The sequence below is a fragment of the Hypomesus nipponensis genome, chromosome 12 (genome assembly GCF_054491055.1).
Source record: "Hypomesus nipponensis isolate SF chromosome 12, ASM5449105v1, whole genome shotgun sequence".
In the NCBI taxonomy this organism is placed as follows: Eukaryota; Metazoa; Chordata; class Actinopteri; order Osmeriformes; family Osmeridae; genus Hypomesus; species Hypomesus nipponensis.
The window spans coordinates 3,492,259-3,506,974 of record NC_140372.1 but is presented as its reverse complement, the minus strand read 5'-3'; the positions used below and the strand labels follow the sequence as shown (position 1 = coordinate 3,506,974).

General features: G+C 46.6%; 2 protein-coding genes across 2 annotated transcripts; both read right to left on the bottom strand.

Annotated features, from left to right (window-relative positions):
- Positions 1-107: 107 nt before the first annotated feature.
- On the bottom strand, positions 108-5,756 carry atic (5-aminoimidazole-4-carboxamide ribonucleotide formyltransferase/IMP cyclohydrolase). The gene is given in 17 exon segments (XM_084668409.1): positions 108-504; positions 645-800; positions 916-1,098; positions 1,194-1,286; positions 1,426-1,551; positions 1,730-1,819; positions 1,913-1,998; positions 2,143-2,229; positions 2,232-2,249; positions 2,386-2,511; positions 2,635-2,791; positions 3,796-3,947; positions 4,293-4,381; positions 4,970-5,113; positions 5,246-5,291; positions 5,294-5,371; positions 5,578-5,756. Coding segments are annotated over 17 exon segments (1,770 nt in total). The 5' UTR covers positions 5,597-5,756; the 3' UTR covers positions 108-384.
- Positions 5,757-9,965: 4,209 nt separating this feature from the next.
- Positions 9,966-14,220, bottom strand: mnx2b (motor neuron and pancreas homeobox 2b). The gene is made up of 3 exons (XM_084668410.1): positions 13,342-14,220; positions 11,258-11,418; positions 9,966-10,942 (listed from the first exon to the last, which is right to left on the bottom strand). The coding sequence occupies exons 1-3, from the start codon at positions 13,865-13,867 to the stop codon at positions 10,538-10,540; spliced, it is 1,092 nt and encodes a 363-aa protein (XP_084524536.1). The 5' UTR covers positions 13,868-14,220; the 3' UTR covers positions 9,966-10,537.
- Positions 14,221-14,716: the final 496 nt, after the last annotated feature.

Here is a 14,716-nt window from a genome sequence, read left to right as displayed (position 1 = left end):
ATCGTGTCTTTTTTGTTAGCATGTTAATATGCCGCCTAAACTAACTGATTAAATTTTGTAGGGTTTATGTAAACTTGCAAAGAACGCTTAGAACAAAAATCAGACAATTTTTCAGCAAGATACAAAACTTGCATCTTTGTTTATTTGTCTCGTTTAACAATCCTTGACCTATCAGAGTAACAATTTCAGTAGCTGCAATCGCTCGCCAGGAATGAGGAGGAGTGTGTGTCGAGTGCAACATGAACACCCTTCTGTGCATGTAACTGGAATGATCCAAGTGTGTCACTAAAATCAACGTCGAAATTAAGTTTCTTGTGAAAGCTTGTGTGCGTGTTGATTCATCGTAGTGTTGAGTATGTGAAGCCTTGGTGTGTGTGTGTGTGTTCAGTGGTGGAACAGGCGCAGGTTCGTGTGCACCAGAGTGATGCCCTGCTCGTTGCAGGCGTTGATCACGACCTCGTCGGCTGTGGAGCCGGACGGAGCAGCGATGTACTCCACGCCACTCTGCAGGGAGGAGTCAGAGGTCAGCTCGTTTATAATACGGGAGGAAATGAAAAGAGCAAAGGAGGGTCCTGTGGTGTGTGTGTGTGTGTGTGTGTAGCAAAGGAGGGTCCTGTGGTGTGTGTGTGTGTGTGTTCACTGACCCGTTTGGCACGGTCCACGTTGTCTCTGAAGGGGAAGAAGGCGTCGGAGCTGAGAGCCACAGCCTGCAGGGAGCTCTTCCAGTTGTGTCTCTCCGTCTCAGACAGGGGCTCTGGAACCTCCTCAAACATGGCCTTCCACACCGCCAGGTCAGGGCCCTGGGGAGAGACACGTGGTTATAGTCACACACACACACACACACAGTACAGTTTTACTAGTGAGTCGTGGCTGTGCACAGGCTTCAGTGGAACACAGGCTTCAGTGACCACTCACCTCTCCGATGGTGCCGCTGACGTACTGGTCGATGGCGTTGGCCCTCTCGGCCCGCTTCACGCTGCTTCTGAAGCTCATGCTCAGCACGCGCGGGTGGTGCCTCAGCCACCAGTTGTCAGCCTTGTCGCCCGCTAGGCGCGTGCAGTGGATCCGGGACTGCTGTCCCGCCCCAATGCCAATCACCTGACACACACACACACACATTAGCTTCCCTGTAAGAGGGCTTTAATTCATTGCGACAATTCTTACTCCCCTCTGCTCCTCCCCTCCCCCTGTACCTGGCCGTCCTTGGCGTAGCACACAGAGTTGGACTGGGTGTACTTGACGGCAATGCTCGCCACGATGAGGTCACGCACAGCATTCTCTGACAGCTAAGGGACGGGGTCATGCAAGGGTCAACTTTAGGCACTGTGCAGTTCAGTTTGTCCACAGCTACAGTATAAAAACAGACATTTATGAATCTGACTCCCTCTTTCCCCTCCATCGCCCCGGCGATGAAGGTGAACTCACAGAGCCTTTGGACACGACGTTGCTGAACAGCTGCTTGTCTACGAGCGCAGCGTTCCTCTTCTGCTTCAGGTGGAGGCCGAACAACACTCGCACCTCAGCCTCGTCCGGCTCGTAGGCTGGATCCATCTGACACACACACACAGTAAATCACACGTACAGAGCGCTAGTCCATCAAGTAACTCAAGAGACAATTTTCGGCAATCTATGGTCTTCATTCATGCGTTATCATCAACCCTGAGTTGATTAAAGTGTGTGTGTGTGCGTGCGTGCGTGCGTGTGTGTGGGGGGGGGGGGGGGGTCGTACCTGGAGAACACAATAGTTCCCATTCTTCTTCTTGGACAGAACTCGGAGAGCCTCCTCCTCGTAACCGGGGGCGATGATGCCATCGGACACCTGAGAGTGAGAGGAGTAGGGGGGGGTGAGGAACAGGACACTTCTGTGATGAACTCTCAACCTGCCCCCTCCCCCACACACACACACACACACCTCTCTGGATATGATCTTGGCCGTGGGGACGTCACACACGTCAGACAGGGCGATGAAGTCACCAAACGACGACATCCTGTCTGACCCTGGAGGACAGAGAGAGGAGTGAGAGGGAGGAAACACAGAGAGAGAGAGGCAGGCTGACAGACGGGGAGGAGTGAGAGGGAGAGGAAACAGACACACAGAGGCAGAGAGAGGCAGAGGCAGAGAGGCAGGCAGACAGACAGTACCTCGGGCCCTGGCGTACGCTGTGGCCAGTGGGGTGAGGTCAGACAGCATGTCGTGCACCATGCACACCTTAGCCTCATCCTCAGTCAGGGAACGCCCACAGCAGCCCCTGGAAGAGAGACACATGGATATATCAAGTTTAACATTTTCATGTTACCAGAAAGGTGTGTGTGGGGACAGAGTACCCCTGTCTGGCTGTGTGTGTGTGAGTGTGTGTGTGTCTGTGTGTTTGTGTGTGTGCTCACCAGCAGGGCTGACGTGCTTGAAGGAGGTGGCGGCGGGCATGCCCAGAGCTCCCTTCAGCTCCCTGACCAGCTGCCAGGCGTTCAGAGCATCACACAGGTTGATGAAGCCTGGAGATCCATTCACCACTGAGGGGGGGGAGGGGGGAGGAGAGAGAGAGCCAATGAGTGGGAAAATAAAACCCCTTCTGATTCAATAATCTTGTAACTCGGTGAAAGGTGTTTGAGTGTGCGGGCGGGCCGGAGGTGTACCTGTGAGTGGCAGGGTGGGGCGCAGGGTGTAGAGCTGGGAGGGGGCCTGGTGGGGGTTCATGCCGTAGCGCAGGGGCAGCTGGGATACGCCACGACTGTACTGGCGGCGGAAGTAGTCGGAGATGGCCTCATCGTACTGTGCCGTGTGGGTGAAGGCCTGTGAGGGGGGGGAACAACACCAGATGTAAGACTTCAGCCTCGCCAGCAGATGGCGCTACTGCTGCATCAAGATTGATATTACACAGTGGGGTACGCCAAGGATTACTGCCACCCATCATACATTGCAAAATAATGGATCCTATTTTGGTTATTTTTTTGCCTCGCCATGGAGGCACTAACCAGTGGAGAAAGCCTGCATGACGAGCCAAATACATTTCTCATCTATCAGAACAATCTAATGTTGGCAGCCCAGATTGGACCTTGGCCCTTCCCCTGCCCCCACCCCCCCCCTCCCCTCCCAAAAACACACAAACCAAACACGGCCCTCCAGCCTTCCTCTGACCTGAACCCAGAGAGCAGGACACACCATGGAACCCTGTCCTCACAGAGATAGCAACTGTCATCAATCCTGATCTACTCAACGGTCGGATCAATGACATGGTATCGCCTGAGAAGATTGTCCAGAGAAGGACAGTCAATATCTGGCAAAGTGGACAGGACTCAAAATGGCAGTCAACCCCTGAGCCGTCTCTTACCTGCCATGCGAGGCATCTGCTCAAGTGTTTGTTTTGTGTACCTTTTATTTTATTGGATTCGGCTAAAAGTGCCTTTCCTGTCTTGCTCAACTTAGTTGGCAGTTGACGTGTGATGAGGACGTGTCTGAACAAGATGGCCGCTTAGCAAAAGGAGAGAGATGACACAATCTCAAATCTCTACAGAGCCTCGTGTTACTGGTTTGGTCACCTTGGTTTGTGTGGCGGGGAGGGGGAGATCGCGATTTGCTTTTGGCTCTGAATTAGTCGAATGGGATGAATTTATGGATCTAACTGTGTCAGACTGACAGGCACAGACAATGGACTCCTTTCAAGTTCCTCGGTACATTAGTAGCTAGCGACTGTCCTACAAACACTGATTCCTGATAGGGTGTTCAGCATCGTTTCACTCTCGTTTCTGTGGTCACCATCCGCCCTTACCCCCTCCCAGTATCGTTACTACGGTTACCTTCAGCGCCAACGTCTTACGGGTCTCCAAGGAGGTGTCCTTGCCCTCCGACCCCTCCATCTCCGCGGCAACCAGCGGGTAGTCGGCGGGGTCGCATACGATGGTGACGCGGGCGTGGTTCTTGGCCGCGGCGCGGAGCAAGGTAACACCTCCTGCACACACAGGGTCAAGAGGTCACATGACTTCATGATCACATGACTACATTGCTAGACAGGCTAATCAACTAAAGTTAAAAATCATATCCTCATCCCTCATTGTAAATTATTTAGCTACTGTATATTTTATTTTTTATTCTAAATCCCCTTAGTATTAGTTAGACTTTATACCTTTAGTATAGTTAGACCACATATTTAAGTTTTAAGATTCCTATATGTTTAATGTATGCACCTTCCTGACAAAGTAAATTCCTTCAGTGTAAACTTTCATGGCGAATAAAACAACTTTCTGGTCTTGGGTGCTGTGAGATGCGTGTCAAGATAACAGGCTTCCAGGCTCACCAATATCTATCTGCTCCACGGCGTCCTCCACAGGCACGTCAGGGACAGAGACGGTCTTCACAAACGGGTAGAGATTACACACCACCACCCTGGCCACAGAAACATGGCGTTTAACACAACAGGGTCTAGTTAACTCTTTCAGAAGACAACCAGGAACTGTGGCTGCCCAATTTTAACACCACCAAATTTGTTGGTTTTGAAATCATCTCTGAAATTGAAATAAATGTCAACGTTTTTTTCAAAACTTTTACATTGAAATTAAATTATTGTTTCATTTTTAATAGGAGGTACATTCAAAACCAACAAATTAGGTGATGTTTCAAATGTCAATATTAAAGGTTTTCCATGCCGTAAAATTCAAATCAATGTCACTGATTTGCTTCCATACATCTCCCTGTTTCTGTGGAGGCTCACAGCCAATCATCTTCCCTCCCTGAACCAGCAGGAGTCATGTGAGGGTAATGAAGTGGATGCTGCACGATTTGAATTAACCGTTTATCAGATTAGCTAGCATGCTCCCGCATGAGCCCTCATGTTTACGTGCCAAATGTAACAAATCTCGAGCCACATCACGTGCATACTGATTCAGAACATAGCCACCTCAACTCATTCAATAGCAATACAGACATGTTACTTAAGTCTTAGATTGTTAAGGTCCGTGTAGGACAATGCCTTACCGGACCAGACTGTAACCCAGTTTCTCCATGTCGGCCTTATCTGAGGGGGTACGGCGGGCCAGGATGCCTCCGTGCACGGCCGGATGGAGGGTCTTCACTCGCCCTCCCAGCATCTCAGGGTGTCCCGTGAGCTCAGATACATCCCTGTGTGACAGAGCAGGAACGGGTGGTGATAGCCACGTTACAAACGCACACTGAATGCATACTTTGTAAACTAAAGTTCCAGAATTGTATCTTTAACTGGATAATATAATGTAAAACAAGGTCAGAGTGTACCTGACAGCTAGTCCAGCATCACGCAGGGTTTTGGCCGTCCCCCCGAAGCGACGAGAGACAGTCCAACATTCACCAAACGTTTGGCAAAATCCAGCAGTCCATTCTTGTCAGACACACTCAACAATGCTGGGAAATAAAATACATCATGAAACATTTGTTAAAATCCAACGAGTCATTTTTCATAATTAGGTAGAAGCTAACTAGCCTTTGCTAACAAAATGCTGCGTTATCATTCAAATATTGTAGCAAGCTAGCTAACTATCAGGGTTAAAGTGATGGATGGAAGAGCTGTATAACTCTGCAGCATTCAACAACTTGTAAAGAAAGCGTACCAAGTTCTGCGGAGGCCATTGTGTTGAGATGGAAACTTCTGGTTGATTTAGTTTTCTACTTTTGTTTGATAACTTCCCCAAGATGGCATTGACTCAACCCACGTGAGCATGGCGATCAAAGTTTTATATTCACCGATTTCTTCAAACCCGCCCCTATTTGGATATGGCTGTCCCCCTTTGGACGCACGTGGGACAAGATTGCGTGCTGCGCAGTAAAAGCGCATGTAACACAGTTCTCCGCCAGGGGGCGACCTTTAACCGTGATAGACCAAGGCTAATTGGGGTATGTTTCATTCTGTATTGTCCCTTCACCTTGCTTCTCTGCTGAGCCTTCGACAGTGTGATCTTTTACAAAGTATTTGCTAAAGCGAATGCCCTTGAACGTCCCCCATTTCTTATGATCAATTTTCATCAATAAGGGTTAAGGTAGACCTATACTAGGCTACTTTAGAGTATTTAGTAGGCTAGCAGAGATTTCACACCTGCACGGCTTTGATAGTAGGCCCGAGATCTTTACTATCTGAACCCAAAAATGCTTGTTTGAAATAGTTCGCTCATCGTTCAGCAAAATTAGGATTAAATCAATTTGTTTCCACCGTGGAATGACATTGGGCCCCAATGACAAAGAAAGCTTTGTTGAGATGTTGTGATCATTGCCTTTTTAAGCACCTGTAACATATTTCCCGCAACAATAAACCGCACTCATGAATACACCCCCACTGTTCAGGGAAAGGCCACGCCTTTTCAATAAACTTTATTGCCAAAACTTGGCCTTTTTCATGCATTCGAACAGCGGTTAAAGTCGGACAGATGCGAATTTACGGCGCCCGTCACTCAATTCCCTACCTTCCCATTAGCTTAAGTGACACGACAAGGCCAGGGGAAACCTAAACCAATACGCGTGATTACTTTAAAAGATCGGACAATCTGTTCATATTTCCGTAATGAGCCCGACATTTTGCTGATTGATTAAACTACAGGGTGTAAATATTTTACAGGTCTTCCAGTTTAAGTTATTGTCCCTGATTTATAATCTGACAAAGTGAAAGAGACCAATTTATTTATTTTACCATGAAAATGGGCATTCTGGTAACCATTTTGTATTGGAGGACTTGTGGGTCGCATTGACATTTCAGTGGTGACTTGAGTGATTGAGACGAAATAATAGACAGAGCAACATTTTTACACACACTTAGACTTACTCTCTTCTCTGTCGGCCTCGGGCTAAGCATACACACACACATATAGTCATATACATACTGGAACACAAACACGAATGACAAAATTCACATGCACACACAAACACAAAGTCAGCAGTATACGTCATTAACGTCCGGCCTGGTTGACAGTTGACGAATCTGACAGCCTCTCCCTCATCACCCTTATAGATGCAAATTAAGAATCATTTTTCATAAATACGCCAGTGTGTTCAGATTAAATTAGAATTGAAATTTAATTAATAATCTCTATATTTCGTTCCAGTTACACCGCCTTATCAATTGGCTATGATCTTTGTACAGTGTCAGATGGGTTTATATCAGACCATTTGCCATACAGCTGACACGTCACACAAATGAGATCTTTATGATTTATATGATTTTTTTTCATCAGGAAAATTAAAAGCTGCAGTCAGGTCCTTTCACTGAGCCTAAAGGGCCTCTTCACTTCACTGGTCTTGGAACAAGAAACATGCATACTGTAACACAAACCAAACATTTGTGTGAACATAAGTGCCTATACAGGCCTACAGGCCTACAGCCTAATATAACTGACATCCTGTCAGTCAAGAAGCACTGTATTTCCCAGCTGAACATGCCCGACTCCACCTGCAGGTGGATCACACACTTCCTGTCTGACAGGAAGCAGCGCGTTAGGCTGGGAACACAAGTCTCTGACTCCCGGTCCATCAGCACCGAAGCTCCTCAGGGCTGCGTCCTTTCTCCTCTGCTCTTCTCCCTGTACACCAACAGCTGCATCTCGAGCCATCCGTCTGCCAAACTCTTGAAGTTTGCAGATGACACCACCCTGATTGGGCTCATCTCTGACGGGGACGAGTCTGACTACAGGTGGGAAGCTGACAACCTGGTGACCTGGTGCAGCCAGAACAACTTAGAGCTCAATGCTCTTAAGACAGTGGAGATGGTTGTGGACTTCAGGAAGAACACAGCCCCACTCACCCCCATCACCCTGAGTGACTCTCCAGTCAGCACTGTGGAGTCTTTCCGCTTCCTGGGCACTATCCTCTCCCAGGACCTCAAATGGGAACTGAACATTAGCTTCCTCACCAAAAAAGCACAACAGAGGATGTACTTCCTACGGCAGCTGAAGAAATTCAACCTGCCAAAGACAATGATGGTGCACTTCTACACAGCCATCATTGAGTCCATCCTCACCACCTCCATCACCACCTGGTACGCTGCTGCCACTGCCAAGGACAAGAGCAGACTGCAGCGTATAATCATCCGCACTGCTGAGAAGGTGATCGGCTGCGATCTGCCTTCCCTCGAGGCTCTGCACACCTCGAGGTCCCTGAGGCGAGCGAGGAAGATTGTGGCTGACCCCTCCCACCCTGGACACTCCCTGTTCCAACTATACTTCCCTCTGGCAGAAGGCTGCGGTCCATCAAGACCAAAACCTCACGCCACAAGAACAGTTAACAAGGCCAAGGACTCTCACTGACGTTTAAATCACAATCTGCACAATGACACCCTGCACTTTGCAATTTGCACTATTGTATCCTTCTCTTTGCACTATCTGTATTTTTAGGTTAGATTGCATTTATGGCTACTTATTTTTTATTTTTTATTCAAAATCCTTTAGTATTAGCTAGACCTTGCTCCTTTTGTATAGTTAGACCACATATTTAAGTTTCAAGATTCCTATATGTTTAACGTATGCACCTTCCTGCCAAAGTAAATTCCTTGTTTGTGCAAACATTCATGGCGAATAAATCCCTTCATGAGATTTGACTCACTGGTCATCTGTGTTTTAACTGCAGGTTGACCAGTGTCCGAGTTAAATTGGTTGACCTACTCCAGCTAAGCGGTGTTCATAGTCGTCATGTTCTAATGTCAGAAGATCCTGTGTAAACAGGCAAGTTTGGAAGGAATCTCTACTGTCAGTGACGCAATGACCCCAGTGACATCAACATTCCTTAACCTTTTACGACCCCCCCCCCCCCCCCCCCCCCCCCACCTCCACAGAGCGTGCATTGAAACTGACGCTAGATCAGTTCTTAAAGCTTCTTTCAGCCCCAGTGGAGTAGGCCACGCTCTGTTTCACGAGACAAGCCAGCGTCTGCACGGCCAGTTAAAAATACATTTAATCACTGTATAAACGCAGTGTTGTGGGCCGGGCCGAGAGGACAACGAGGAGTTATACTGTGTGTGTCCTCCGATTCCAGTATTTAATCACTGCCCTAACATGGAAGCCCAATAAAACTCCCCCGTTTCGGTCACACACACTCATCTTTTCCTTCCTCCGGCGAATAATTAAAATGGGCCCTGGTGACATCAGCATTGGACCCTGATTACTTTACCCTCCCTTCATTAACTTAATTATTTGACTATCAGTAAACCAGGCTGAGTAATTCATATCTGAAAGCCCCCAGACCATAAATCATAGGAAGCTTTGGGGTTTAGAAGGCGCTGTCCGTTGTCTTTCCGCCGTCTTTCATCTCAGACGTCGACAAGGTGACGGTAACACGGAAGATTACAAGGGATGGAAGTCGTAGAAAGTAACGCAGAGTGCTCGGGAAAATTTCCATTAAGTGAGATTGAAAGTGAAAATTTGGCCGATATGTCGAATCTGAGAAGGATTTATAGGCCAGTTGGACATCTCTGCTCTCACATCTCCATCTCCTCCCTGTGCCCTTCCCAAACCCTGCTTTTGCTAGAAGGAGGACATACCTGACTTTCTGACGGGATGGTCAGCTTTGTTTGTGACACACTTGTGTGAGTTGTGTGAGAGATCTTAATGCACTAAACTGTGGATTTATCAGCTGTGGAGACAGACTGTAGCCTAGACACCTTACAATTTTCATTGTTGATCTTTATTTGACGCTGCCAAGAACATAGATACCAGTTTCAGATAAATACGATTAACTTTTCCCTTTTTTTCATCAACTTCTCATTTCAAATAAATTAGATACATTTACACGTGGTTAACTAACAACAAGGAACCGGTACACATCAATATCAACAAAAAAAGGACGACAGTGTTCAATTGCACAAGTAAGAGAGTTTTCATGAAAACCACTGTTTTCCGAGGTTGCCAATATAACTCTTGACAAAATGACAGTGTTGCAAAGTGTCTTTTTTTTTAACATTGTCTTTGTATTAACGTACAGTATCAATGTCTTCTCTCCTGGGGAGTAGCAGTATGTGAAAAACTATTGATTCCACAGCGGTCTGCAACAGTCTTCGATCCTGAACATAACTCACTCGCCACCCATCATTCAGCTGCTGAGCATGGGGGAGGCGGCACTGCTGTCAATCAGCATGCCAGGGGGCGGAGCTAAGAGAAGATGGACGTTGGTGTAATAACGGCACAGACAACCAGTGTGCTTTGCCACATTGTAAGTACCTATTTCTCAGGGTAATCTCTTCAACAGAGCATGGTAAACTGGATACCTCTTATGGTCTGACAAGTTTATGTAAAAAAGACAAAAAAACCATTTGGCATGCCACAGAAATATACCTATTTATTTTATTCAGCCACAGCGTGTGTGTGTGTGTGTGTCTATGTTTCGGCTCCATTTGAACTGAGGTGAGCCAATTTCACTCCAACATCGTCCAACTTTATAAACAAACCTCTGAGACACAGAAACATGAAACTGCATGGTATACAAAACACACAACTTAAAACTTTGTCTACTCCTCACTGGCCCAATGTCTTTAAGCACACACCGAAAAACACCTGATAGGGTCAACCTGCACTTCTTGTGGGCGTGGTTGTTTGTTCATAACCCCGCCCCTATCTTCCTGTCCCCGCCCACACCTTCCAGCTCGTCGTCGGTGAAGGGACTGTGGGGGTTGTAACCGAGCTCGACAACTGCCGTGCGCTGCAGGAAGTCCGTGGCTGAACGCGGCAATCCCACCCCGTTACCCACGGCAACAGGGAAGCCACGTTGGGAGCCGAGCTCCTCCTCTTCCTCCTCTTCCTCCTCCTCCTCCCCTTCCTCTAGGTCCAGCTCCTCCCCTCCGTCGTCTTGATCGACAGCCCGGTTGCCGAGCAACGACTTGTCGGCAGCTGTTTTTCCCGTGCGCAGGCGTTCGGTGTCCGACTGCCCCGAGGAAGACGCCTGCTCCTTAACCTTGCGGCTACGCTTCCATTTCATCCTCCGGTTCTGGAACCAGATCTTTACCTGTGAAGGGGCGGACCCAAGACACACCTGTCAGTACTGTCGGTATGACGACAAAACAATCACGCACACCACTGTCAGATGTAGACCCGCACACGCACCATTGCACATGCGTACACACATGCATCCTTAAATGCATTCCCACACCGCAACTGTGTACACACACGCCCACCTTATGCATCCGCAAACGTTTTACACCTGAATACACCTACTCTAAAACACACTATCAAAAGAGCATGGGCATACTTGTACAGGAATGCTTGTACAATCATACTTGTACAGACGACACGCACTAATGGCACACTCTCTCTCTCTCACCTGTGTCTCGGTCAACATCAGGGAGGTGGCCACCTCGAAGCGCTTGGGTCTGGACAGGTACTTGTTGAGTTTGAACTGGTTCTCCAGCTCCAGCAGCTGCTGGCTTGTGAAGGCCGTGCGGGGTCTGCGACACTTGCCCAACAGGCCAGACTGGGGCATCGCTGGAGGGAGGGAGGGAGGGAGGGAGGGAGGGAGGGAGGGAGGGAGGGAGGGAGGGAGGGAGGGAGGGAGGGAGGGAGGGAGGGAGGGAGGGAGGGAGGGAGGGAGGGAGGGAGGGAGGGAGGGAGGGAGGGAGGGAGGGAGGGAGGGAGGGAGGGAGGGAGGGAGGGAAAAGTAAGAGAAATAAATCAATCATTGTGGTTATCCATTCCAAAAGGAGGAAAACTTGAAATTCATTCTTGTTACTTTTCTAAGAAGCAAGGATAGATGCACTTCCCCTCAACAAAACCTTGGAAAATGAGAGTGAGGCACTTTCATCATTTTGAAACTAGGTTAAAAAAAAAAGTCTCTCAGACAATATTGAAATGGGTGTATTCTTGTAAATTCAAGCTATAGGACACTCCTAACTTGGTCCTTCTCGAGAATCACAACGGCCTTATTTATGTAATATCAAGGACACAAGAAACCCAATATAATTTTGTGGGAAGGAACACACACACATATGCCTGCACTCTCCGGCCATCATTAACTGTAATAGCTTTACTCCAGTTTATTGTTGACTAGGGAACAAGGCAAAAGCAGGGCACAGGGGCCATAAAAACCGCAAGCACACCATTAACTTAATGAAAATTCGATGAACGCTTTTTGGATTTTATTGATGAACTACAGAATGTTTTAGCTGTCTGTTTATAGTTTCCTCCACACACAAAGACAATTTTTATCCAGCTGACATTTATAGTGAAATAAATACAGGCCCAAAATAAAAAAACGATGATATTAGCAGTAAATCGACTGCAAGTTAGACATAAAGGCGATCCAAAGAATACGGAGTAGGGACTTGACTGATCATTTTTGAAACATTTGTTATTTAGGCTACCAAATTAAAATATAAATTAAACTCCAAAACCTTGAATTTAGGCATCCAAAAAACATGCTTGAATACTGATATCAAAACACAAACATTAGCCCAAATATGGATGGTAGGCCCTATCTATTAGCCGCAAAGATCATATTTGCAGATCATCAAGCTATTAGCCCTACAGTCTTATAGGCTGTCAAAATGTGTGTCATATGCTAAGACAACTTGCAAGTATGGAATTGACAAGAGCTGGTATTATAGTTATTACTATTATTATTATTATTTGTAACCTGTTATTATAATGTTGTTGTGCCGCAATTATTACATTATTATTGTTATAATTCATGGTTTTGATTTTTGATTTGTTGTTGCTTTCTGAGGCCTGGCTTTGCACCTTCTCTAGTGGGGTTCTGGAAATTAGGCTACATATAATTATCATAGAACAGCCATATTTTCAACATATTTTACTTGCAGATTTCTTTTTTTAAATTATTATTATTTTATTATTATAATGTTGACAAACCTCAGGTTTGTCCGTTGACAAATTAACTGACAATAAACTTCTACTAGGTTATGCATATGTGTGTTTGAGTGTATGTGTATATGTGCGTGTTTGAGTGTGTGTTTGAGTGTATATGTATATGTGTGTGTTTGAGTGTATATGTATATGTGTGTGTTTGAGTGAATGTGTATATGTGTGTGTCTGTGCGTATATGTGTGGCTTTATTTGCTTTCCCTCACCTTTGGATATGCAATGAGGAACAATAAGTGAGTTTACAACACCTTGGCGGTTGGGTGCTTTGGAAGTGGTTGTTTGGTCATCAAACAATCTATTCCCTGCCAATAAACACCTGGTTCTGTCCACAAATTAATTCGTTGGTGATACTACCACACCTTTTTGTAAAACATCTATTGCAGCATAGGCCTGCGTTTCCCGTCTGCCTGCTTTTGCCAAATATATAAACCACAACAGAAGTATGCCGTCTCAAAGGCTTATAGGCTTACTTAACAGATTTTTATAGGCTGTAGCCTAAGACAGGTGTGCATGCAGGTATTGCCTACTTACAACTGTAGTCAGGAAGGCGTGGCATCATTATCCCGGCGCGAATCCAATGTTCCAAGGGGAGAGACCCCGCCATGGCGGCCGCCTTCAGATGATCTGGATACGGCTGAGTGAGTTGGGTGAACCCGGAGTATGCAAAGGCCGGATGCTGGCCACCTAAAGCCGATATTGGGTACATAGGGGCAGGATACATGCCCGGAATTGCCCCATGAGGTAACGAGGCGAGTCCTGGATGCGGGAGATTCAACAGTCCCGGTTTAGGTATTATTCCGGTTTGAAGTTGCATGGCCCCTGGCGTCCCGCGAGGGGATGGGGTGTCCGCACGCCGGCAGGACACGGGGCTGCCCGTGGGGCTATCACTGAGACCCGGGGAGTGGTCACGGTTCCCTCGGCGAGTCTCATCGGCAAGCAGAGCATCGATTCGGAAGTTCTTGGACTTCTCCATTGCGGCTCTCCTGAGGAATATTGCCGTCAGCTGTTCAAAACTCAGACCTGCCAAAGCGTATTTGTGCTGTTCCTCAGTGCGCATAAATAGTTCATCCAACTTCAATCTATGTTCCCGTCTTGTATAGTCTTGTATATAGTCTCTATGCGGATGCCAGAATACCTCTATCCTGACCCAAATGATGAATAACAATTGTGCATAATTTTCTTTGCGCACATGGCATTACATGCTGCACTTGTAACAGTTTTGTGCAAACCAAGTCTTGATCATATCTGATAACAGCGATTTCAATTTTATATTTAGACAAAACAAAAATGTTCAGGTAGAAGATTAAATTTCAATGCTTAAGTGAGCAAAGTTTTATGTGGTTATCAAGGCTTAGCGTTTCTCCTTACCCCGCACATGTTCTCGTGTAATGTCAATAGATATGGATGTTAGCCTACGGTCCTCGAGTCTTTCCTGTTTAATAGCGGCTTAAAGTGATGCTTCACTCCTTCACCCGTCGATTCCCCACCCCTATCGGCCTGTTCGAGACGTGATTGGCTCGCGCAGGTGCTCTGATGGTTCACTGTAGTCTACAGTTTTCTAATTAACTAATTACTCGCTCGTTCTCCGCTCCTCATGCACTCTGAGCGCACCAGCACGCGCAAGGCATATCTTAACCTCTGTCCAGCTCCTGTCATTCAAACGCTGGCCTTTATAAACGTGGCGGCAGAAAGGTTTAATATGTACCCTATTGTTTGAATTAAAATCCAAAGAATCAATGCAGTTACGACTTGTTTGTTATTTTTACTTTTACATTATAAAATATGTAATGTACGGTTATAATTTTCTACCTTTCACAAATTATATTAAACACGATTGAGTTAGATTTGCAAACGAATAAACGTATCTCAAATTTAAGTTAGGCTATTAGTATCAGTTTGAATTTGA